The sequence below is a fragment of the Palaemon carinicauda genome, chromosome 5, assembly GCF_036898095.1.
Source record: "Palaemon carinicauda isolate YSFRI2023 chromosome 5, ASM3689809v2, whole genome shotgun sequence".
NCBI classification, from domain to species: domain Eukaryota; kingdom Metazoa; phylum Arthropoda; class Malacostraca; order Decapoda; family Palaemonidae; genus Palaemon; species Palaemon carinicauda.
In genome coordinates, this window is record NC_090729.1 from 93,564,886 (window position 1) to 93,590,685 (window position 25,800).

The 25,800-nt window shown below is 40.5% G+C and overlaps 1 protein-coding gene across 2 annotated transcripts in view; it reads right to left on the bottom strand.

Annotated features, from left to right (window-relative positions):
* mst (misato mitochondrial distribution and morphology regulator) overlaps positions 1-25,800 on the bottom strand; it is a 963,151-nt gene that overhangs the window by 455,853 nt on the left and 481,498 nt on the right. For both annotated transcript variants that reach the window (XM_068373866.1, XM_068373867.1), the window contains exon 4: positions 25,518-25,764. In XM_068373866.1, coding sequence (XP_068229967.1) covers positions 25,518-25,764 — 247 coding nt within the window. The remainder of the gene's footprint in view (positions 1-25,517; positions 25,765-25,800) is intronic.

A 25,800-nucleotide genomic window follows, 5' to 3' on the forward strand; every position in this document is an offset into this window, starting at 1 on the left:
GCATCCTGAAAAGTAAGTATAATCATTGAAGTTCCAGGAACCTTATGCACTTTCCATACATTTAATGGACACATAGAAAGTATCTCCTCCTCTGTAAATTCGTATAGGTCCTTATTAAAGACCACTCCCCTTCCATAACTAAAATTTAGATGAGGTTTCATTTCCAATGTAATTTCATCACTGCCTGTCTGTAAGTTAGACAGTATTGCAGACCGAGTCGAAGATTTGGCATGGATGAGATAACTGTTCTTCCCAAAACGAGATATATCTCCAGGTGCTATGGTTCCTACTTTTTTTTGGATAAACTTACATATCTTAGAATAATTCCCTATTATCCCTTTAGGTTCAGCTAAGAGCCACATAGGTGGTTTGGGTTTTCTCTGTGAAGGCATGGGTACATTTCTATCTTTTTCAAACCAATCAGCAGGTTTGTACACATCCAATTCCTTTGGGACCTTATCACAAAGAGCTCCCATGATGTTCAATTCGTTAATTTTGATACTACTAATATTACTTATGGCATTAAACGCTTCATCATGACTTTCAAAAGATATCCAAGAGTCCCATTTTTCATCTCCAAGTCGCATCCTTATTTCCCTTATCAATCCATAGCACTCAAATGCTCTATATATATCATCATAATTTGTCTCTAATGGGATTTGGGAAACATGAAGGAATCGTAGTTTCCCTGTGTTACCCAAATTGCTAGATTTTTTAACATCAGTAGAGTGGTCCTTTTTAGTTCGAAGGTCGTCAACAGAGTTTTCCTTAATTACAGTAGCAGAAGTCGTCAACAGTGCCGGGGGGGAGTCAGCAAATCCAGGGGATGGGGATTCAGTATTTGAAGGGTCCATATTTAAGGGTGGGATTTTCAGGTTTTTTGTTGTTTTGTTGGGGTACCTGCTTGAGAATTATAAGAAAGTATCATACGTTGGAAAGGAAATTTGCATTCTCCACTATCGGCACAATGAGAGTATATTTCCCCGATGGTCCACTCCATACCCTACCCGAAGGATAGCATCAAAACAGATATAGAGGCACAGGTGTAAGCTAAACCCGCCTGTTAGGACTGAGACCAAAGTAATATGGAATCATCCTCCCCATATCTGTAATGATGGGCTTCCGGCCAAAAGCCAAGAGTCCCACCTCAAGGATTGGATCCCCCTGGATTCCGATGACCCAACCCTTGAGAGTAGTTCCGCCAAAAAGGTCCAAACCATCTTTGGGATGGCTGAGATCATCCAATACTCTCATATATAGCTTTGAATGCGAATACCTCCCAACCGTGATCCCTTCTCCCATTCATCTAAGCAGGCAGTAATAACGAATGTGGAAATATCCACGCCATTTAAATAAAATAGAAAAAAAAGATAAAAAAATAAATGAACAAATAAAATAAATAAATATATATATATATGCATACATCTACATATATATATATATATATATAACTAAGGAAAATAATAATCATAGAGATAGGACAGCAAGATGAAAGAAAGGAAATTTGATAAAATTAGGAGAAGGTCGAAGTAATATTAAGCAGAAGAAAAAGATGAAAGAGAGAAATTTAGATTCGAACTGGGGGAACAATTTCCCGAAGTTCGAGAGCCCTCTTGCCCGTCACCAAGATTCAGCACGGGAATGTTGAGTGGAGACAAGTCCAGAATGACTTTGAGTTTGTCCGAGCCCTTCTTGGGATCACAAAACAGCCTTCCCTGGAATTTGATGGAATTTGCTTTCCTTATAACCTTCTTGCTCAAGAGTTGTAAGGTATATTCTTCCAATAAGGGGGTGGAGTGTTGGAAGAATTGAGGAAATGACGATGGAGACTTGTTCCATTTCCATCCTAGTCCATTCTTGATCAGGCTGTGGGCCCAGGGATCGAAGGTCCAACGATCCCAAAAGTGTTGGAGCCTCCCTCCTACCTGAAGCATCTCTTTGCTTAGGTTGTCCGGAGGGTTTGCCACCCTGACCGTGCCCTCCCCTGTTTTGGGAGGGGTGTCTTGAGGAGCCCCGACGGGAACCTCTTCCTTTTGGACAAAAGGTAGTGGTTTGCCTCTCAAACCTGGGCAACCAGCAGTTGAGGTACCAATTGGAATGTGGTCTGTGGTTAAGCAACCACTTGGGGCACCACGGTCATGGTGACTCTAGGATGTTGCTGGGCAGGCCGAGAGGGTAGTCCTGGCTTCTTCGATTTCCGATTAGGTTGGGGACCCGCATCCGGGGAAGACTTCCTCTTTGAAGAGATGCCCCACTTCTAGAGAAGGTTCCTATCCTCCATGGCGGCTTTCTTGACTACCTCTTTAACCATTTCACTCGGGAAGAGGTCTTTACTCCAGATGTTGGAAGAAATCAGCTTCATGGGTTTGTGTCTTACTGTTACAGCAGCAAACACAAACTCTCTACAGGCTCTCCTAGCCTTCATGAAGGCGTACAGGTCCTTCACTAAGGTGGCCATATGCATTTTGGCCAGGACCATGAGCATGTCTGGGGTGCTTTTGTGGCCTGCACACATCGCGATGCAGTTCTTTAGGGACAGGGAGGCGGCATGCATCTCTTTCGTCTCTTGTTCCCTACGCAATAGAAAGTCTGACAGCTTAGGGAGATTCTCGCTGAACTGCCGTCCCACGATATCTGCATCTAGCTTCCCTACTGAGAAGGTAAGGTGAACTTCCTTCCATTCCTTCTCATCTGTTGGCAGGGCTAACGACAGAGGCCTGAACTCCTCTAATGCAGGGCATAGTTTGCCTGCCTCAATTGCCCTGGCAACAGCCTGGAATGCCTTCGACGTAAAGGGGAAGGCTCTGGAAGCAGGAGCAAGAAAGGTAGGGTGTTTCTTGCTCAATGCAGACACTTTCGAGTTAGTGTAACCCGCCTTCTTTAGGCTGCTTGACAAGAGAGCCTGTGCCTTGTTGTGGGCGAAAACCATGACCTCCTTCGGTTCCGTCTCCTCCTTTGACGCTGGTTCATGCTTCAGTCAAATGAAGCAGTTAGGGTAGGCGTTGAAGCTCGGCCAGAACTGAATACCATCTAGGGCAGGGGTTCCCAACCGGTGGGTCGCACGAAGCCTTGGCAGGGGGGTTCCGTAGCCTTGTTAGAAGTAGCTTGGGATAACATTAATTTTATTTCATTAGTTACATTTTTCATGCTCTTACATTTATTTTGTTTCGGTGCAAAGCAAAACGTGTGCTACGTGTGATACCTTGCTGCATTCTCATATGTATATTTCTGGGTCGATCTGTGACGGCCGGTGAAAAGGGTCCTTCTTTACACTTTTCTAATATAATTCTTCCAAATATACTAGAGAAAGATAAAAGCATGGAATGCAGAGGTTACAACCCTCGCGCGAACACCTTGTTGGTGTCGTGTATTTAACAAGGGCGTGTGTAAACCACTATTCACAGGCTGTCTTCCATTTAGATAATCCCTTCATCAAAGGGGAGGGCCGTGACAGGCCCTAGAGAATACAGTTGGACTACTCCACCGACACCTACTACTCGCGCTCTCCAGGTCATCCTTCTGTTTTGGACTTGCCCGCTAAGTCATTTTTTATTTTGTTAGGTGTGTTTCGCAAGTGATTGTCGTTAATTCAACATGACTGACGTTGCTACTTCACCTTTACCAATGTTAAGTACCATAGTTTGTTTTGACAGTTTTTTCAGTACCGGGCATTTGTACTCGTTCCAGTAATGTGGATTTTAATTTTGGAAAAGGGTATATTTTTGTGTGGGTATTATATTCACAGGTCCTCTTCCATTTAGAATATTCCTTCGTCAATATACACAAGAGGGGTGTGCCGTAATAGCGGTCTCCATCGCAACAGCCTGGACCACCCCACCAACGCCCGACACCAGGGCCATCTGACATCCTTATTTTTGAACTCGTGAAGCGTTGAGTTATTAAGAGGAGCGCCAGAAGAAGAAGGCGGAGAAGGGATAAAAACTTGGGCACACCTGAAATTGCTGTCGCCACGTGAACACACCCGTGGGCTGACGTCAAGAGATGGAGGAGATATAAGCTGAGGTGTGAGGGAAAAGAAGACACTTCACCGCCAGTACATCTCTTCAGCACCGGTAACCACCGATCATCTTGCTCTGCATCATCGTCTCCATTGAAAAATAAGTGATGATTATTATTCTCTTGTTTATCATGTTTAAAAATTTCTTTTTTTCTTATGTTTGTGTATTTTGTTTGACGTTTTTATGTTGTTTCTTAAACGATGGATTAGATTTTTTCTGTCATTTACGGAGTGGATTATTTCACTTTTCCACTTGTGACTTGAATATTGAAGACAAACTTGATTATTCTGACAGTTTTAGTTTTCTCTTTGATTTGTAAGTGGCTACGATTTACTATAAATTTGATGCCTACCTTTATGTGAGTTATTGTTATTTTAGTTCTTGTATGATTTTCTGTATTTTTGTTAGACAAAATTCATAAAAATAAGTTATTCCTGCAAAACCTTTGAATAACAATCTTTTAATGTAGAGCTGTTAGCAAAAGTAAGAGAAAAGTTATCAAGAGATAGATGAAAAAGCTGTCTGTATTTTCTATATTTTTTGGTGGACATAACTACTGAAATTTAGAGAAAAGAACCTATTCCTGCAAAACCTTCGAGTAACAACCTTTTGATGATTACACTTCTTTTTCGCTCTTCTGGCAATATGTTTCACGTGTATCTATTTGTTCTTAGTCATGCATTCTTTTTTTATTATTTACGTGTCTATCGTGCGCATTAAGAAATTTATACCCGGCTCGTAAATTACTCACCACCAGTCAGTGTTCCAAAGCGTGCATTATTCAACATTTTTACTTTATTTTAACAAGGAGATAAGTAAGCAGTAGAGGTGAATTATGTCTGGCAAGCATGCTGTTGTGATATGACATTTTGATTGGAAACATGTTTTTATTTAAGTTTCTTGTTTATTTTCTAATTGAATATATTCCTAATATAATTTTTATTCTATTCACAGATTTGAATCCATGGCTAAACGCTTCTACCTACTCGTGTGAAGCAGGATTTTCCACTCTTGTCAATATGAAAACAAAGAATAGGAACAGATTGGATGTTGGAGATGATATGAGACTGGCTCTAACAAACGTTCGGCCACGAATTTCAAAGCTTGCTGCTGAAATGCAACATCAGGCATCCCACTAGCTGGGTTGGATAGCTGTTCAAACCTATGTTAATATTATTTTAAGAAATATATGTTCTCTTTGTGAATTCAGGTTGGACCAATGTGATTTAATTTGCTAATAAATAATTACAGCAATTTTAAATGTTTTCTTAGATGTTTCTTTCCCTCTCCTTAACTTAAACAGAAAATAAAAGGAAAATTAAGCTGATGATAGTAAGCCCTAAGTAGGGGGTCGCATGGGTTTCAGATTTTTAGCAAAGGGGTCACGAGTGCAAAAAGGTTGGGAACCCCTGATCTAGGGGGACAGCTCCCATCTTCTCTGAGATGTAGAGTTTGCCGTTGGTAATCGGCATATACTCCGCATACCTCCAGGGATTAGTCTCGGAGAAGGATGGCAGGTCTTGAACTCTGGGTCGCTTGTAAGACCCCCGGGAGGCGGTGATCCGTACTTCATGGAGCTCTCTTTCGAGATTCACTTCCCTTTCTTCGCCTTGTCTGCGAAGATTCTCCATTAATGAAATGATATGGGCCAAAACTGCCTGGCTCATGGCATCTAATGGAGGGATAGGAGCTGAAGATGTAGATGGTATCGGCTCTAGTGCCGGCACGGGTGGAAGGGACTCCGCCACTTACAACGACTCAACTTCTCCTCCTTCGGGAGGTAGAGTAGACTCCTCCTCGGGATCATCCCTAAGGAGATCCTTCTCTGTGTCCATGGGCACTTCAGACATCCTTTCCTCCTGGTGGATGTCCGTGCCTTGCATGGCCTCAGTAACGTCCGTCTCGATTGCAATCTGGACGCAGGGAGGTCCGGGTCGTGTTTGGGGCACGACAGCTTCGTTACCCTCTTTGGGGAACAGCAAGCTACACATCCTGTCGTTGGGCAGTTACGGTCCCGGAGAGTTCTTCTGGAACCCTCGTACCCATTTGCGCAGCTTTTCTCGTGCTGCATCCCTCGACTCCGTTGACTTGGGGTCGTTGAAACCTTTGACCTCCATGGCCGAGCAGACGTTGCAGTCCTGGGGATCCCAGTACCGCAAGGTTTTGGTGGTAATGGCGCTGGCAGCATGAGTCCTGCACATAGTGTGACCACAAAAGTTCCTACTCTTGTGGTTGCAGAATATCATCTCGCACTTCATTTTGGGCTCCTCCTGTAAAGAAAGGAAATATAAATGAGTATGCGGTTATTTATCACACTTGATAAATAGGTATTATGAAATAAATATATTGGTATCTTACTCATTATAGCTTAGGATAGTAAGCTAGAAAGGAATAGGAAAGACACAAATCCGTGTCTCCTATCCTGCCAATTGCTGTTACCTCCCCCAATATTAATGTAAGAATTTCCTTATTAAGGAAAACTCAAGAGAGAAGGGTTCTAACCTCTAGGGATAGAATTAGTGCATACTAACACTAGCCCTTCCATAAAGTATGAATATTGTGGGGTAAGTTATAAACTGATGACTTTATCAGTGTATTGAAGGAATATTTAACTTCAATATAGAATTGGTCTCAACAATAGACTATGAGAGGACACACGGGATATGTTGGAAATATAAACTACTGTATAATATATACTATGGTTTTCTGTCTGCAGTATATATTATGCTGCAAATATGCTGACTACTGTATAATCACATACTGTAATTCAGACATCGTATTGCCTGCTAGAGTAGTAAGCTAGAAGGGAATAAGAAAAACACATACCTGTGTCTCCTATCCAGCCAACTGCTGTGACCTCCCCCAATATTAATATAAGAATTTCCTTATTAAGGAAAACTCAGGAGAGAAGGGTTCTAACCTCCAAGGATAGAATTAGTGTATACTAACACTAGCCCTTCTATAAAGTATTAATATTGTCGGGAAGTTATAAACTGATGACTTTATCAGTGTATTGAAGGAATACTTCACTTCAATATAAAATTGGTCTCAACACTGTGAAAGGACACATGGGGTATGTTAGAAATATAAACTACTGTATAATATATACTGTAGTTTTCTGTCTGCAGTATATACTATACTGCAGATATACTGGCTACTGTATAATCATATACTGTAGTTCAGCCAGCTAGGCTAGCACCTGGCGGCACTAGTCCAGCCTACATGCTGCCGGCTGGATTGGTACCTGACGGCACTAGCCGACAGAAAGAGAGAAAGCATGGAGTGAAGGGCTGCCTTATTAATGTAGATTTGTACAATAAATAAGGGTGTAGGTATTTTAATCCTACTGCCTTTCTCCAGATTGATTGATTGGAAGTTTTCTGGCATCCTGACATCTAAGGTCATTGATGCCGATAGCATTTATTATATATGGAAAATAAAAGAGAATTAAATTAAAACCATAAAAGTTAAAAAGTCATTACAATAGTTAAATAGTTTTCAGAAGACCTGCTTCTGAAATAAATCTAAAAATTCCACTCGCATAGTATGACACATCATGTCCAAGAATCTTGGCAAGGATGAACCTGCCATCCTCACCTCGAGCCTCAAACAGATATCTATTTCTTAAGTTAGTAAAATTAGGGCATTCGGTCAACAAATGCCTCACTGTTAAAGGTACTAAACAGTCCTCACAATACGGTTGGTGTTGGCCCTTCAGCAGAAACTCGTGTGTCAACCGTGTGTGACCAATACAGAGACGACAAAGAGTCGTCTCCTATTTTCGGGGTATCATGTTATACCTCCAAGGTGATATGATATTTGTTACTTCCCTCATTTTATTGCCATCTTGACTATCCCAGTACTTTTGCCATTTATTACAAACCAATTTCTTGATGTAAGGTAGAAAATCATTACAGGGAATGGGATACCTCCTTGGTAGCAACTCGGATGCCGCATTCTTCGCCAGTATATCTGCCTTCTCACTCTCAGACACACCTACATGTGCTGGAACCCAACAAAATCGAACTGTTATACCTCTCCGTCCAATAATAAAAAGCCATTCTAAAATCTTTAAAGCTAGAGGGTTACTAGAATTAAAAACTTCTAAAGCTTGAAGAACACTCCTTGTATCACTAAAAATTGTAAAATTACCCTCCTTTTCCAACACTATTTTCTCAACAGCGGTTAGTATGCCATACAGTTCGGCAGTAAATATGGAAGCTGTTAGAGGAAGTGCGCCTCTACAATTAAAATCATTACTATGTACTCCAAATCCAACGCCAGCATCAGATTTGGAGCCATCAGTATATATAAAAGTCAATCCCCTATGTTCTTCAACATGTTCCATAAAAAGAGACCTGGATTCTAAGTCATTCATATTCTTCTTAACTCCAATAAAGTATTTACAAAAAGATACATCAGGTAATTTCCATGGGGGTGTTGATGATTCCTTGAATGGAAGCACCTTAATTCTAATCATATCCAGATTGTTGAATAATTGTTTCACCCGAAACCCAAAACGTTAAGGAGATTTTGGGTGCAACTCAAAGTAGGTGGAGTGCCTTACAAGGCTTGGAGTCTGAAAGGCTGAAGAATTAGGGAGTCTTTGCAATCTAAACCAATACCGAATAATAGAGGACATTCGGTAAAAGTCTAGAGGCAACTCCCCAGCATCAACAAGGAGACTTCTGATAAGTGAGGTTCTAAAGGCTCCTGTGGACAATCTTATACTAGCATGATGTATAGAATCTAATATTTTTAACCGGCTTGGGGTGGCTGAGGAGTATATTTCGCATCCATAACTAATTTTGGAAAAAATCAAGGCCTTGCATAATTTTAAAATTGTATTGCGGTCTGCCCCCCATGATGTATGGGACAATACTTTTAAAAGATTCATAGCTTCAAGACCTTTAGCTTTTAATGCTTTTAAGTGAGAAACCCATGTAAGCCTACAATCAAATATCAACCCTAAAAATTTAGCTTCACTTGCACATGGGATCCGTTGACCTTTAATGTATATATCTGGGTCTGGATGTACTCCCCGGATACGACAGAAATTGACAATTTTAGTTTTACTTGTCGAGAACTTAAATCCATTCATATCGGCCCAATGGATAATTTTATCAATAGAGAGTTGAATTTTTCTCTCAACCATTGCTATTCTAGTCCCAGCAAATATGGAGAGATCATCCACAAATAATGTTGCGAGAACATCCCGGGGAATAACTGAGGATATCCCATTAATTGCTAGTGCAAAAAGGGTTACACTCAGCACACTCCCCTGAGGAACTCCTTCTTCCTGGCATTTACCCTGTGATAGAGCTTCCCCAACTCTCACTTGGAAAACTCTATGTGAAAGAAATGACTGAATGAATAGTGGTAGCTCTCCTCTTAATCCTAACTCATGGATTCTTTTAAGTATACCGTATCTCCATGTGGTATCATATGCCTTTTCAAGATAAAAAAAGACTGTCACATGGTGCTGTTTGGAAGAAAACGCTTCACAAATGGAGGACTCAAGTCGTATCAGCACATCAGTCATTGAGTGCATTTTTCTGATTCCACATTGAATGGGTGATAAAATACCCTTCTTTTCAAGGTACCACATCAGTCTTGCATTGACCATCTTCTCCATAATCTTACATAAACAAGATGTCAATGCAATAGGTCGGTAGTTTGCTACTAAAAACTTGTCCTTACCGGGTTTTAAAAAGGCTAAAATAATGGCTAGTTCATAAACACTTGGATAACTATGATCATGCCATATTCTATTAATAATGCTTAAAATATACAACTTTGTATTAAAATGTACATGTTTAATCATTGTGTATGGAATTCCATCGGGTCCAGGGGCTGTATCGTTACAAGTGGAAAGTGCCGAATCATATTCTCTTTCAGTGAAAGGAGAATTATATGACTCTTCCCTTCCTGTTGCACAATTTAAAATTTTCTTTTCTTCAATGCTCCTGTACTGGAAACCAGGAGCTGCTACACTCTTGCATGATATATTTGAAAAAAGATCAGCCAGGGCATTGCTAACTTCAATTTCTTCAGTCACATACTGACCATTCACTTTCAACACTGGTGGTGGGTTTGGGGTGAATTTGCCTGCAATCTTTTTTACTTTCTTCCATACAGAAGATGGTGGTGTTCTACTATTAATGGAGGAAACAAAAGCCACCCAAGATTGGCGTCTAGCTTCTTTCATGGCACGGCGGAACTGTGCTCTACACTTATTGTACATTATCAAATTTTCATCCATACGGAATCTACGTAATCTAGTCAGAGATTTTCTGGTGGCTCTGTGCAAGGCTGTTAATTCTGAAGACCACCACGGGACTGGTCGTCTTTTGAATAGTCCTGTGGTTTTGGGAATCGAATTGATTCCTGCTGTATGGAGAGTTCCATTCAGTAGGTCTATGGCATCATCAATACTTTCAAACTGTTCTGCACTCCCTTCAATTTCACTTAGCTCACAAAATTTAACCCAGTCTGCCTTGTCAAGATTCCATCGTGGCGATCTTTGTAAAGGCGGACCCTTGTTGGTGTTTATAATGATTGGTGCATGATCACTAGTATGCCCATCATCTAATGTCCTCCAATCGAAATCAAGAAGGCAGTTAGAGCTTGCAATTGAAAGGTCAATGCATGACAAGGTACCTGTCTGAACATGGATGTGTGTGGGCTCTCCTGTATTAAGGAGTCCCACATCCTCATTCTCCACAATTGATGATATAATATTGCCCCTTGTGTTTGCCAAAATATCACCCCATAAAGGATGTCTACCATTCATATCTCCCAGTAAGAGAAAAGGTTGAGGGAGTTGTTGAATGACCTCTGCTAAATCATCATATAAAATATTATCATTTGTAGGTAAGTAGAGAGAGCATATTGTATATTTTTTTCCTATATCAATTTGTACAACCATTGCCTGCAGGGTTGTACATATAGACATAGGTATTTGGGGAACATCTCAAAGAACGTACATGAGACTTCCTCCATGGCTCCCTGCTTGATGATTATATGGTGTTCTATAGCTAACATACTCTCGAGGACTAGGAGTGTTAGCATCAAGCATACTTTCCTGTAGACATAGAATTATGGGGTAATGTTCATGAATTAGGAGCTTAAGTTCTTTAAATTTCACCCTTAAACCCTGACAGTTCCATTGCAAAATTGAGGAGAAAACTATGGATTATTTCTGGAAGACATCTTGGATGAGGTCTTCTCATTAGCAGTTTTTAATCTAACATTATTACCTGTAGGTTTCTTCAGAGATGGTCTTGTATGTTGGGTTTTACGTTGGTGTTTTTCTTTGTATCCGTTTGATCTATTTGTTGAGGGGGATGGTGGACCTCAACTTGAATTTCTGATTTATTTAAATTGTCTTCTGGTTGATCGGCAACATCAACAGACAAAACATCATATTTATTTGATGTCATAAGTCTAATATTTGCAATGGAAGGGGGTGAGAGAGATGGAGGTGTCTCTCTCTTTTACGATTAATAGGTTGTTAGTCACCAGGTTTTTGTACCTTCCCCACCACAGGTACACCTGATAACTTGGTGTCAGGTGGAATCTCAATTAAATCAAGCAAGGATATGGCCTGGGAGAGGTTAGTACTATCCTTTGTAATGGGGGACAAAGGTTTGATAGTGGTGGGTACTGTCTTTTTGTTGATACTCAATGATAAATCTTTAGGAGATGTTCTTGTCTTCTGCAGCACTTTATCAATAGATGGTGAATTCCTTTTTCGAGAGCTACCTACAGTAGTAGGTGGGTGAGATGATTCCCGAGGAACTTTTTCTCCTGTTTTTAATGTCTTTGCATAAGTATTAGATTTATTTAATAATCTCTTGGCATGCCCCATGCTTACATGTTCAATAATTGATTTATTGAGGGCAGCCTCTTCTAACTTATAAAACTGGCAGCTCCTATTATTAGATTTATGATTAGAGTTGCATTTTAAGCACCTTGCCTCAAGTGTACATTCCCCATGGTAAATATTGGAGCGAGTATTACAAATTTTTTCATTATTGCAAACTTTGGAAGGATGTCCAAATTTAAAGCAATTATAACATTGCAGTGGCTTCTGCTTAAAAGGTTGAACTCTAATCCTTTCGTTTTCTATGGCTATGTGGAAAGGTACATCAGCATCCTGGAAAGTAAGAACAATCATTGATGTTCCAGGTACTTTAAGTACTTTCCACACTGATAGTGGACACATAGCCAATATCTCCTCTTCGGTAAATTCATATAGATCCCTATTGAAAACCACCCCCCTTCCATAGCTAAAGTTTAGATGGGGTTTGATGTCCAATTTTATATCATCATTTACTGTCTTCAAATTGGACAGTATAACAGACTGGTGTATGACTTGGCCTTTATCAAGTAACTTTTCTTCCCGAATCGAGATGTATCTCCAGGTGCCATTGTACCTACCTTCCTCTGAAGAAATTTGCAGATCTTGAAATAATTTTCCATACCTCCTATAGACTGAGCAAGAAGCCACATTGGTGGTTTTGGCTTTCTTTGGGATGGCATATCTACCTCTATATCTTTATCAACCCAGTCTGCTGGTCTGTAGACATCCAGATCTTTAGGTGCCCCATCACACAGAGCACCCTTAACACTCATATTACCTACTTTAATATCAACAATGTTACGGCTTGCATTAAATGCTTCCTCATGATAATTAAATGATAACCAAGATTCCCAATTATCATCTTGAAGTTTCATTCCAATTTCTTTTATTAATCTGTAACACAAATATTTTATGTAGCACATCATAATTAGCTTCTAATGGGATTTGGGTAACGTGCAGGACATTCAGTTTTCCTGTGTTGCCCAAATTACCCTTTTTCCGAATGTTTAAAGAATAGTCGTTTTTAGTTCATACGTCGTCAATGGAGTTATCTTTAGATGAATTGCCAGAGGTCGTCAACAGTGCCGGGGGCGAGTCAACATATCCAGGGGAGGTGGGGTTGTTGTCACAAGAATCCATTAGAATAAAGAAAAGAGAAGAGTGATATCTTGAATAATTTGATTTACCTGCTTGAGAACATTGAGGCATCACTTGTTGGGAAGGAAATTTGCACTCTCCACTACCAGCACAGTGAGAGTATACTTCCCAGATGGTCCACTCCATACCCTACCCGAAAGAATAGCATCAAAACAGATATAGTGGCACAAGTGTAAGCTGAACCCGCCTGTTAGGACTGAGACCAAGAATGGAATCATCCTCCCCATATCTGTAATGACGGGCTTCCGGCCAAAAGCCGAGAGTCCTACCCCAAGCATTGGATTCCCCTGGATTCCGAAGACCCAACACTTGAGAATAGTTCCGCCAAAAAGGTCCAAACCATCTTCGGGATGGCTGAGATCATCCAATACTCTTACATATAGCTTTGAGCACAAACACCTCCCAACCGTGACACCTTTCCCATTCATCAAAGCAGGCAGCAATACCGTATGTAGAAACATCCGCCCAAGTGGCAATAACAGATGTAGAAACATCCATGCCATAAAGAAAAAAAAAATAATAATAAACATACATATATATGTAAATATATACACATATACTATACATTTGGGAAATTTTACTCATAGGGTTGGGACAGCAACATGGAGGAAAGTTTATAATATTAGGAGAAGGTTGAAGCAATATAAAGAGGAAGAAAAAGATAAGAAAGAGAGAAATTTAGATTCGAACTGGGGGAGCAATTTCCCAAGTTTGAGAGCCCTCTTGCCCGTCACCAAGTTTCAGCACGGGAATAAAATGCCGTGCTGAAGCTCAATGACTTTATCAAGGCATTCTCTCATTAAGAGGGGCCTTTCTCCAAGATGAGGGTTCAAATGGAAGGGGAGAATGAATCATTCAAGCTTCCATCCAGCCACAAAATCTATTGCTGGTCATTGCCGGTTTCAGGGATGTGGATGGCAGTCCAAGGGAGGACTGAAGAACACTCAAAGGCAAAAGGGTCTCCCACCGGCAGCCGTCACAGCCGGCACAATCTTTCCTGGAGCCTTGCGTCCGTAGGGAAAAGTCGGAGCGGCTATCAAGCCGCCTATGTAGGAGCCCGGCCAGCACTACGATCTACCTGGCAAGCGGGGAGAATGTAGGACGACGGCCACAGAAATGCTCGCTAAAGGACAGAGAGGGGCAGGGAAAGGGTCTTGTATGTTGTGTTAGGAGAAGAGGTCGATCTGCAGTTCTGGGACTTTTTCCAAGATGATGGAGAATGAGTCTGCGTTTAGGGACCATTCTGACTCTATCGGCTTTAGCCTGGATAGAGCGTCCGCCGTCACATTGCAGAACCATTGTCGGTGAACTGCCGATAAGTGCCATCTTTTCTTTCTTGCTAAGCGAAAGATGGCCAGCATCACGTGATTGATGTAGGGCGAACTCGAGCCTGGTTGGTTCAGACATCTCACTATCACTTCAATGTCTAAGACCAGCCTGATGTGAGCTGATCTATGAGAGGATAGCTTCTTCAATGTCAGGAGGATTGCCATGGTCTCCAGAATGTTGATGTGAAAGGTCTTGAACAGGGATGACCAGGTTCCTTGAGCTTTCCTTTGATGAGAATGACCTCCCCATCCTTCCGTCAAGGCATCCGTGTGGATGGTCACCGATGGGGAGGGGGTTGTAAGGGAACAGTCCTTGCTAGGCTCTTGACCTTTGACCAAGGCTTGAGAAGCGATCGTAGTAAAGTCGGTACAGGTCTCTGTAGATCTCTTCGAGCGTTTGATGCGTATCTTCTCCAGACTCCTGATGCATCTTTCAGCTGTGCTCTTAGCACTGGGTCTGTTACTGCTGCAAACTGGAGAGAGCCCAGTACTCTTTCCTGTTGGCGTCTTGAGATCCTGTTGGATTTCAGTAGTCTCTCGACAGAACCCGCGATCTCTCTCCTCTTCTTTGGTGGAACTGAAATGAAGAGATGGTGTGACTGCAAGTTCCAATGGATTCCAAGCCATTGAAACTCCTGAGCTGGAGAGAGGCGAGACTTCTTGTAGTTGATCTTGAATCCCAGATATTCCAGGAACTGGATCACTTTCTCGGATGCCTGCAGTCAAGCAGTCTTGGATGCTGCCCAAACCAGCCAGTCGTCCAGATATGCGGCTACCTGAACGCCTTCTAGGCGTAGTTGTTGTACGACTGCATCCGCAAGTTTTGTGAAGATCCTTGGGGTTATGTTTAGTCCGAAGGGCATGGCTCTGAAGACATACTTTGTCTTCCGTAACTTGAATCCTAGGTAGGAGGGGAGGGGGCGACTGACTGGAAGGTGCCAGTAAGCATCTGCAAGGTCTATTGAGACTGTGTACACCCCTTTCGATAACAGGGTCCTTATGTGTTGAAGGTTAGCATCCTAAACTTGTTGTTCTTGATGAACTTGTTGAGTGGCGACAAGTCTAGAATGACTCTGAGTTTGTCCGAGTCCTTCTTGGGAACACAGAACAGCCTTCCCTGGAATTTGATGGACTTTGCTTTCCTTGCAACCTTTTTGTTCAAGAGTTCTAGGGTATATTCTTCCAGTAAGGGGGTGGAGTGTTGGAAGAACTAAGGAAATGAAGGTGGAGATCTGTTCCATTTCCATCCTAGTCCATTCTTGATTAGGCTGTGGGCCCAGGGATCGAAGGTCCAACAATCCTGAAAGTGGAGGAGTCTCCCTCCTACATGGAGCATCTCATTGCTTGGATGGTCCGGAGGGTTTGCCACCCTGACCATGTCCTCCCCTACCTCGTGAGGGGTTTCTTGAGGAGCCCCGTCTAGATCCTCTTCCTTTCAGGCGAAAGGTAGTGATGTGCCTCTCAAAACCTGGGTTGAAGGCTGGTGACTGGGCTGCCAGCTGTTGAGGCACCACTTGGAAGGGGGTTTGTGGTTGAGCGACCACTTGGTGGCATCGTGGTCATGGTGACCATGGGATGTTGTACAGGCCGAGAAGGTAGTCTTGGCTTCTTTGTCTTCCTCTTGGGTTGGGGACCAGCATCAGGGGAAGATTTTCTCTTCGAAGATATACCCCACTTTTGGAGAAGATTCCTATTCTCCGTGGCAGCTTTTTCTATGACTTCTTGAACAACTACCTTTGGGAAGAGGTCCTTGCCCTAGATACAGGAAGTAATCAGCTTCCTGGGTTCGTGTTTAACCGTTGTATTGGCAAACACAAACTCCCTGCAGGCCCTCCTGGCCTTCACGAAAGCATACAAGTCCTTAACTAGAGTGGCCATGTGCATCTTGGCCAGGACTGTGTACATGTCTGGGGTGCTAGCAATGCCTGCACACATCTCCATGCAGTTCTGGAGGGAAAGAGAGGTGGCTAGTCTCTCCTTTGTCTCCTGCTCTCTTCTCGACAACTACGGGAGGTTCTCGCTGAACTGCTGTCCTGCGATGTCTGCATCAAGTTTCGCAACTGAGAAGGTTAGGTGGACCTCCTTCTATTCCTTCTCGTCCGTGGGCAAGGCCAGAGACAATGGCCTACACTCCTCTCACGTAGGGCATGGTTTGCCTGCATCAATAGCCTTCAGCACAAGTTGAAGAGCTTTCGAAGAGAAGGGGAAAGTTCTTGAAGAAGGAGCAAGAAAAGTAGGGTGTTTCTTGCTCAGTGCAGAAACTCTTGAGTTTGTATACCCTGCCTTTTTCAGGCTACTCGTCAAGGGAACCTGTGCCTTGTTGTGATAAAAAACCATGACTTCCTTTGGTTGCGTCTTTTCCTTAGACATCAGCTCATTCTTCAGCCGGATGAAACATTCCGGGTAAGCCGCAAAGTTTGGCGAAAATTGGATGTCGTCCAGGGGGATGGCTCCCATCTTCTCCGAAATGAAGAGTTTTCCGTTGGTGATCGGCATAAACTCTGCATACCTCCAGAGATTGGTTTCCGAGGAAGGTGGCAGGTCAGACACCCTAAGTCGTTTGTAAGACACAGGGGAAATGACTATCCGAGTTGCTTTGCGGAATTCCTTTTTCATATCTATGTTTTCCTTACGTAGAGTGTCCATTAGCAACGAAATCTGGGCCATAACCGCTTGACCCAGCGAGGCTAATGGAGGGGTAGGAGCCGAGGACGTGGACGGTGCCGGCTGGAATGCCGACACAGACAGAAGGGGGTTCTCCGCTTCCGTCGACTTGAGATCCTTGTCTCCTTCGGGTGGTTGGGCCACCTCTTCTTCAGGATCCTCTATCTAAGGAGATCCTTTTCTGTGTCCGAGGACACTTCAGATGGATGTCCATACATTTCATTGCTTCATTGATGTTGGCCTCAACTGCGATCTGAACGCAAGGAGGCCCGAGTCATGCCTGAGGTACGACGGCATCAGCTGTTGCCTTCGGGAACAGCATGCTTCTCATCATGTCATTGGGAAGGTACAGTCCCGGAGAGTTCTTCTGGAACTCTCGTACCCATTTCCGAAACTTTTCCCTCGCAGCGTCCCTCGACTCCATCGACTTGGGATCACCAAAACCCTCGGTCATCAAGGCCGAGCAGACGTTGCAGTTCTTGGGGTCCCAATACTTCAAGGTTTCGGTTGTGATTGAGCAGGGGGCATGAGACCTGCATATAGTGTGACCACAAAATTTCTTACTCTTGTGGTTACAGTGCATTACCTCACACTTCACCTTGGTCTCCTCCTGTGAAAAAATGAAAATGAAATGAGTATGGGGTAATTTATCACACTTGATAAATTCTTATATACTGTACATGCATAAAATGATATTACCATTATCATTATAGTTTAGGATAGTAAGCTAGAAAGAAAATAGGAAAGACACATACAGTAGGGTCCCGAATTATGCGAGAATTTGGTCGATTAATGACCTCGTGTAAATGGAAAATCGCGAATTTCGAAACACACAACAGAAATAATTCCATTGCGGCCATGGCAACCAGCAATTTGCCTATTCAAATGTGTTTACTACCCATTTCCAATACTTTCTTTGTACTATACTGTATTTCTTTATAATATCAAATTGTTTTTGTAAGTAAATAAAACATTTAATATACTTTAAAGTTCTAATAACTTGAAAAATGGTTAAAATTACAACCAGGATAGGTGTAAACACCATATATTTCCCGTTATAACACAACCCAAAATACAGACAAATTTTAATGTTTGTCATATCTATTGTATAATACAACTGGTGAATAGCAAAACCATCACTCTATAGACTAGCTTGTTGTATGATTGAAAATCCAGAATTATCAAAATAAAGGCGATTTTATATCATGCGTTTCCTAAACACGCTAAAAAGCACAATAGAAAACGACAACCAATGTTTTGTTTACGTTTATCTCTGATCACAACGAAGAAACAGACGCATTTATACATCTGTGTTTTTGAATTGACAGCAATTTTACCAAGTATAGATTATATGTTGAATTTGTTATTACCAATGTTCTAATTATTTTCTATTAGAACTTTCAAATAAATGAAATGAATGCCATTTATGAAATGTTTTTCTTTATGATGCCGCCTGAAACGGAAACCTTCCATTTGTTTACGCTCCATCTTCGATCATAATAAACAAACGAATGCATTAAACACACATGATCTAAGTCATAACTAATGATATTACAAGCATTTAGTAAACATTATGTTATTACAAATATTTTACTTACCGTATCCATATAAATTCCTAAATTCGTAGCAAAGCTGGAAATTTTTTTTCCTTATGCGTTTAATCCACAATAGCAAACTGCCGCTAATGACAGAGTGATAACTTACGATAATTCTAAACTGTTACGAAAGATAATTGTCCTTTCCATATCCAAAATACTTTTCCTAACTTCAGTTATAAGTCAACTTGTACCCACCTCAATTATGGATCCATATGCAAAAAAGGTAAAAGAAGAAATTACTAGGCCTATTTTTAAAGTCACCGAACACTTAGGTTACCGCTATAACGTTCGATGAGAGAGAGAGAGAGAGAGAGAGAGAGAGAGAGAGAGAGAGAGAGAGAGAGAGAGAGAGAGAGAGGATGGTTTTAAAGTACTAAACAATAAATATGATAGGTTATAACACATTGGTGTTTATGTAATATTAACTGTATAGATGGTTTGAATAAGTTAAGAAATGGTGTAAACAATTCTTTGTTATTGTATTCGCGCGGAAGCTAGACATCAGCTGATGTGATCACAGCTAAAAGTAAAACAAAAATAAGTTAGCAATACTCGATTTTTTAAACACACCCGAAATTTAACAACATAAGTACATGTTTTATTATAGCGCAATTGACATTTAAAGAGTAAAAATTTTCTGGAATAGAATGGCGTTTCCTAAAAAATAGTGGTTTGCGGACGAAATCGGTTACCGTATTTTAAGCTATGATTGAAATGGATGTATACACGGTATAATTTTTTCGTTTTGTATTTAATTGACACTTCAAGAAAACCGATTTTGGTTTCTTCATCTATTTGTACGTATTGTATAACGAGAGAGAGAGAGAGAGAGAGAGAGAGAGAGAGAGAGAGAGAGAGAGAGAGAGAGAGAGAGAGAGAGAGAGAGAGAGATTATGACGCAGAAGGTTACAGACCTAGAATAGGGGAGGATGAAGGGGGGGGGGGGGTGATGAGATAGGCTGGGTGGACTCGCAGGGGAGACGGTAGGAGACGGGGGAAGGGGGGATTTGGTTGCCAGTGGCTAAAAATAGATTCTGGAAGACGGTAAAGGGAAAAACGAATCCCATCGAATAAACAGAATAAGGAAAGGGAATAAGATCCAGAGGAATAATAGATATAATGGAATGAAAATGACTAGATGGTGTTAGTTGTGATAAGAATAATTTAGATATTTGAAATAAGAGTGTCTGAGGAGGTATAGAAGGAATTCGTGATAAATATAGAGGAATATCAAAGGATACAGTTAGTTTGCATTAAAGGGTTTGTTATCGTTTATCGGCAGTGAATAGCCTAAACTTCGGTAACGTGTCGTCAATATTTTGTCATATTTTAAACAGTATACATTTGATTTGCAAACATTGGTTTTGTAGAGTAGACGGTAAAATAAAATCTAGAGAGAGAGAGAGAGAGAGAGAGAGAGAGAGAGAGAGAGAGAGAGAGAGAGAGAGAGAGAGAGAGAGAGGATAAATCCCCCCCCTCTCTCTCTCTCTCTCTCTCTCTCTCTCTAGATTTTATTTTACCGTCTACTCTACAAAACCAATGTTTGCAAATCAAATGTATACTGTTTAAAATATGACAAAATATTGACGACTCGTTACCGAAGTTTAGGCTATTCACTGCCGATAAACGAACCCAGTCTACTCGTGAAAACCTTGAAAGCCCAGAGGGAAAAATAAGGCTTTTAAATATACTGTACTAAACAAAAATAATGCTTTAATATACCATCATTAACACTACCATTACAATTATCGTAAGGTTGGAGAAAGATAAAGATTACCGAGAACGTAACCACAATTCTGTTTACATTTTGTCAGCTGGACTCGCACAGTTAACAGTTGATTTCATTGTTGATGTGGAATTTTATCCTTAAATAGGCTATTCATTATGAAATTATGTTAATGAAATGTAATGTTGATATTGTTTTGTAACATTTATTATAAATCACCGTATTTAGGGCTACCAATATACTTAAAAAGACAATAGATTTGATACATTTTGTAGTGCTTGACTCGCGAACTTTGAACAGCCTCGTAGATACAGGAAATTTAATTTTTTAAAACTATCGATCGCGTAATTGAGGAATCGCGTAATTACAACACGTGTAATTCGGGACCCTACTGTATCTGTGTCTCCTGTCCAGCCAATTGCTGTGACCTCCCTCAATATTAATATTTAGAATTTCCTAATTTAAGGAAAAACTAGAGTGGAAGAGCTCTAATCTCTAGAGCTAAAATTAGTGTATTCTACCACTAACCCTTCCATAATGGAATATTAATATTGTAGGGTAAAAAATATTAAGTTCTGATGACCTATGGCTCATCAGGGTATTGAAGGAATACTTCACTTCAATATCATAATTGGTCTCAACAATGGACTGTGAAAGGAAACACAGAATATATTGGAAAGAAATATAAACTACTGTATATTATATACTATAGTTTTCTGCCTGCAGTATGTACTATACTGCAGAAATACTGGCTACTGTATAATCTTATACTGTAGTTCTGCCGGAATGCTGCCAGCTAGGCTAGTACCTGACGGCAGTAGACGACAGACAGAGAGAAAGCATGGAGTGAAGGGCTACCTTATCATTATAGTTTAGTACAATAAATAAGGGTGTAGGGGTTACTGTCCCTACTGCCTTCTTCCAGAATGAGAATTCAAATGGAAAGGGGGAATGTATCATACTGGCTTCCATCCAGCCACAGGGTCTGTTACTGGCGCCGTCTTGGGCAGCAGAAGAATATCGATTCCTCAGCCCAAGACCTTGCCGAAATAAGACATGTCTTCTAGACCACAAGGGAGAAGGTGGCGGCAGTGTACTACCACTTTCGGATGCTAGCTAGGGCAGCTAGGCTTCCTATGACTGCAACTATAAACCGGTAGGGGAGTAACTACTCCCCCAGCAGTAGAGTTGCCGACATCAAGAATACTCTGAGTTACTGTCGTAATTCCAAGCCGGGATACTCACCAGCAATGAGGGAAGACAGAAAACACTAGCCTAGTCAAGCCGGAGTACACTACTCTAGGCAAGACCAAGATAGGGTTGTTGCCTAATGGCGACACTCAGAGGGAAGGAAGGGTTTACCCTTAAATCTCTAGAAGACGAGTATCGGATTATATAATTAATTCTAGGAGATATACTATCTCCTGTTGAATTGATAAAACGATACAAGAGGGTAAACGGGGATAATGTATGAAAGTATACTAAAACGCATTAGGCTAGCCTAGCGTGAGTCGAGATCTCGGCTACGCTATGTTACCGAGACTCTATCGTATACGATCGACACATTTCAAGGTAGAGGAAATATACGTGCATGATCTCATCTTCACTAGTATAATTTTGCCTAAATAGCTATAATTCATTAAAGCTAAAAATCGGGAACGTCGTTCTACTGACCAAATAAGGCATATATGGCAAACGACAGCGTCCAAAATGGCGCCTCCGGTGGACGGCTATGCTCCGACAAACACATCTAAATTATGCTAATATAACTGTGAGAAGGGAGCTAAAAATTATACACAGGAAAAATTAAATACTCAACTTTCCAGAGACTGAAGATGCTGGAGAATGCATGATAAATCCAGATATTAGTAACAAAAACACCGAGAGCAAGCGGGATATACACCGTGCTTTATTCGCTACTAACAAAGGAATGGGTAGCCATGTTGGGCGCTGTAGTAGTACGGGAAGGGGATCCACCGGGTAACCTTGATGACGGCTCCCCTTAAATTTCGCCACTCCTCCCCCTCAGAGCGAAAACTCTATTCGGGGTGAAGATTGCCATGTATCGTATCAAGAAATACATCCCCTGATATTATGCGATATCCTTAAGAAAATTTTTTGGGATACTCACACCAGTTGTTAGAATTCTGGAAACCTATGGTCAATTCTCTGGGAGTATCACTGTAGCTAAATATCCCTAAGAAAGCTGCCCAAAGGAACCTTCCATCAGGACGACATGGCTTATATTTTGATGCGGTAGGTAGCGGCACTTTCTGATCAGCTGATCATAACCAAAGGTAAAAATTTTACTGGAATTTTACTTCTTTACCAAAATTTGATTAACAACATTTGGCAACACTGCTTTCCTGTAAAAAAAAAAAAAAAAAAAACACTTGGAGCTCTAAACGAGTAGTTGTGGTGGCAACTACTACTGGTTTAGTGGTTTTTTATATGAATGTGTAATTAAATTGGGATAACCGGAGTGCATCTAAAAATTATTAACTTAAAACATTCGCCGACTAGGGATTGTTGCTAAGAACTGTAAAATTCTCATTTTTTTTTTCTTTTTTCCAAAAAATGCTTTTCTAATTTAAGGGTGAGTCTTACCACTTGTAGCGTCTTATGACACGGATAATACGGTAATTTCTTACACCGTCTTCCGGTTACCTCATTGTATATACTGCATAAGATTTTTCATAATTCTGATTATCCTTTGTATTTAGACTTTCCAAAATTGCACACTCCTGTACAAAGTATGAAGTATACAATTAATTCTAACCGCCTTGCCTTCTCCACTACAGTATAAGGTTTAATACTACACAGTATTCTACAAGTTTTTATTGTAGCTTGACTGTGGAATGATCTTCCTAATCTTCCAGTTGAATCATTTACTTTCAGAAGTTGAAACATTTTGCAAATGCAATGTTCATACAGGACTGACCGATTTTAACAGTATTATTGATGTTAAGACATTACATTTTTTATTATATTTCATAAATAGTTCATTCATTAATTCTCTATTTCCTTTCTCACTGAGCTGCTTTCCATATTGGAGGCCTTCTACTTTTCCAAATACAGAGGTAGCTTAGCTAGTAATAATAACAATATGCATTTTTCTACGATGTCCCCCAACTAATTCTTCATTTCTTACTGTCGGGGGTAGATACAATACTTTTAAAAGGATATAATGAAACACAAAAATATCTATTCCCAGTGTGAGCAGCGAGGCGAGAGACGAGATTCGACTGTGGCCCTGTTTGGGGAATCCTGTCATCTCTTCATTTTCATCAGCATTTTGGAAGTAAACCAAGCCTCGCCAAGAGCGCCTGCCATGATAAGGAAACTGTCCTGTTTAAACAAGATGTCATCATCTTAATTAGTGGAGTCAGCATATTTAGAGAAACCGAGCCTGAAGGAAATCCTTGTTTAGGATATATGTCATCATGGAAGGACACGTGCTGCCCTTTTGTTACGACTTGACACGTGGTCCGGATGGCATTAGAAATTTCTTCTAGAAGCTTCCATGGTGTGATCGAAGTCGGCGTTTTTGAGGAAGCCAATAGAGATGCAGAATTGTTAAAAAGAACGCCTTCTATGAAGATGACCACTGCCCACTGTAATTAACTCCACCCATACATGGGTATATAAACTTCAAGAAGAGATTGTCCAAGGGAGATAGGACAGGACATAAGACAAGAGAGGAACTATGTCCGAAGCAGATAACATCCAAGTCCTAGCAAGATAAACAGAGAAGACCAGAAGTCTGATAGAGCCACATTCTAACATTCCCTTCAGACAACAAAAGCCTATCTCCAAAAGATCCTGCTATGGCTGAGAAGAAGAGACAAATTGAAGCAGCCAGCCCTCCCTGCTTGTGACAAGAAGTAGCTGCCCTCCTGCAACGTTCTCAAACCTTAATTCAATAGTATCATCGAATCCTTGGAAGAAGACCTCTGACGTCCCATCTTGATGCCACCCTTTTGTGACGTCTTCAAATCCGGTCATCGTGCTAGTTTCATCTGAAATTCAGCCGCCCTTCTGCAACATTCTCAAGCCTGAAATCTCCGTACCAGTATCGTCTCAGCAGCTGCAGAAAACTATTCTTAAGTATTTCTACCTTATTGACTGTTCCCCCTTTCTGTTGATGTTTTGATTGGTTTGATTTGTCAGTTAAAAGTAACCGAAGAAGTAACATTAGTTTTCTTTGTAAGTTTGTGAATAAACGTGTTGTGTTTTTTTTTTTTTTGTGTGTGTTTCTTTTTATATTCATTTCCCATATTTCAATCGGTGTTGTTGATATTTATTTTGCTTATTAAAAGAACCTGTAACGATTTTAATATCGTTACACTTACACATTTGCACTTTTCCTCATCATAATGTTGTACATTATAGATTAAGTGCAAAAATAGTAATGATATCAATCAAATCTATAGTTTCAGAATAACGAAAAATTAGTACTATACAGTATAGTTCATATTGGTTGATCTACATTGGTTACACAAAAACAAAACAATGCATGCTGACCAGAATAAAGCAATATAGAGTTTTTTTAATTTCCATGGTATAATTTCTAATTTTTCCATAGTTGTATCTGCTCAGTACAATAACATTTTCACTATTACTTCCCCTGTCACACTTAATAACAAACTTGATTAATCTTAAAAAATGAAATATATAATGTAAAATAATGAATAACTCTGCAAGATAAAAAAAACATCAACACATCAGTACACAATTGCATAAGTGAAATGGGAAGTTTCTTTATCAGTCATTTACTACAGTGAAAATAAAAATATTTAAACCAACACAGGATTCACAAAAGAAGGTTCCTGCATATGAAAATTTATAAGTTAAAAAGTTTAAAAGAAAAGGTTGTCTATTGTATTTTCTATGAAAAGCGGTTAGTTAGGCTTAGCTACGGCAATATGTCACATGACTTCTATTCACCTAAAGCATAAAACAAATGACTAAAACCAAATGGATATATGTAATTACAACCACAGCAAAAAAAAAAAAAACTCACACTATGAGATAAAGCAAGTGCACCAATATATATGGTGAGGATGCCACAACTACTCGTAAACTTAGCTAATCACTTCATGTTACATTTTTTCCTAATATTGTTTGCCTTATCGTATAAAGAGATATAAAATAACCTACCAATACATATATCTTTGTCTTCATCTGTTGGTAAATAGTGCAAAGCTTCCTCTTGTTCAAGGTCCCTAAGAAATTCATTTTTATTAACTGCTAATTGTCTTATGAGCTCAACAGGACCATCCCAAGATGCCTGACTAGTTGAAAGTTCTGGTTGATGTGGACTGTAAAGTGAGCCATCTGTTGGCAGTGTGTGAAGGTTGCTTTTGAAATCTATGGATATCAATCTTGGCGTGTAAGTTTCCTGCCTCTGAAAAAAGTAATAGTATTCATTATTATTATTATT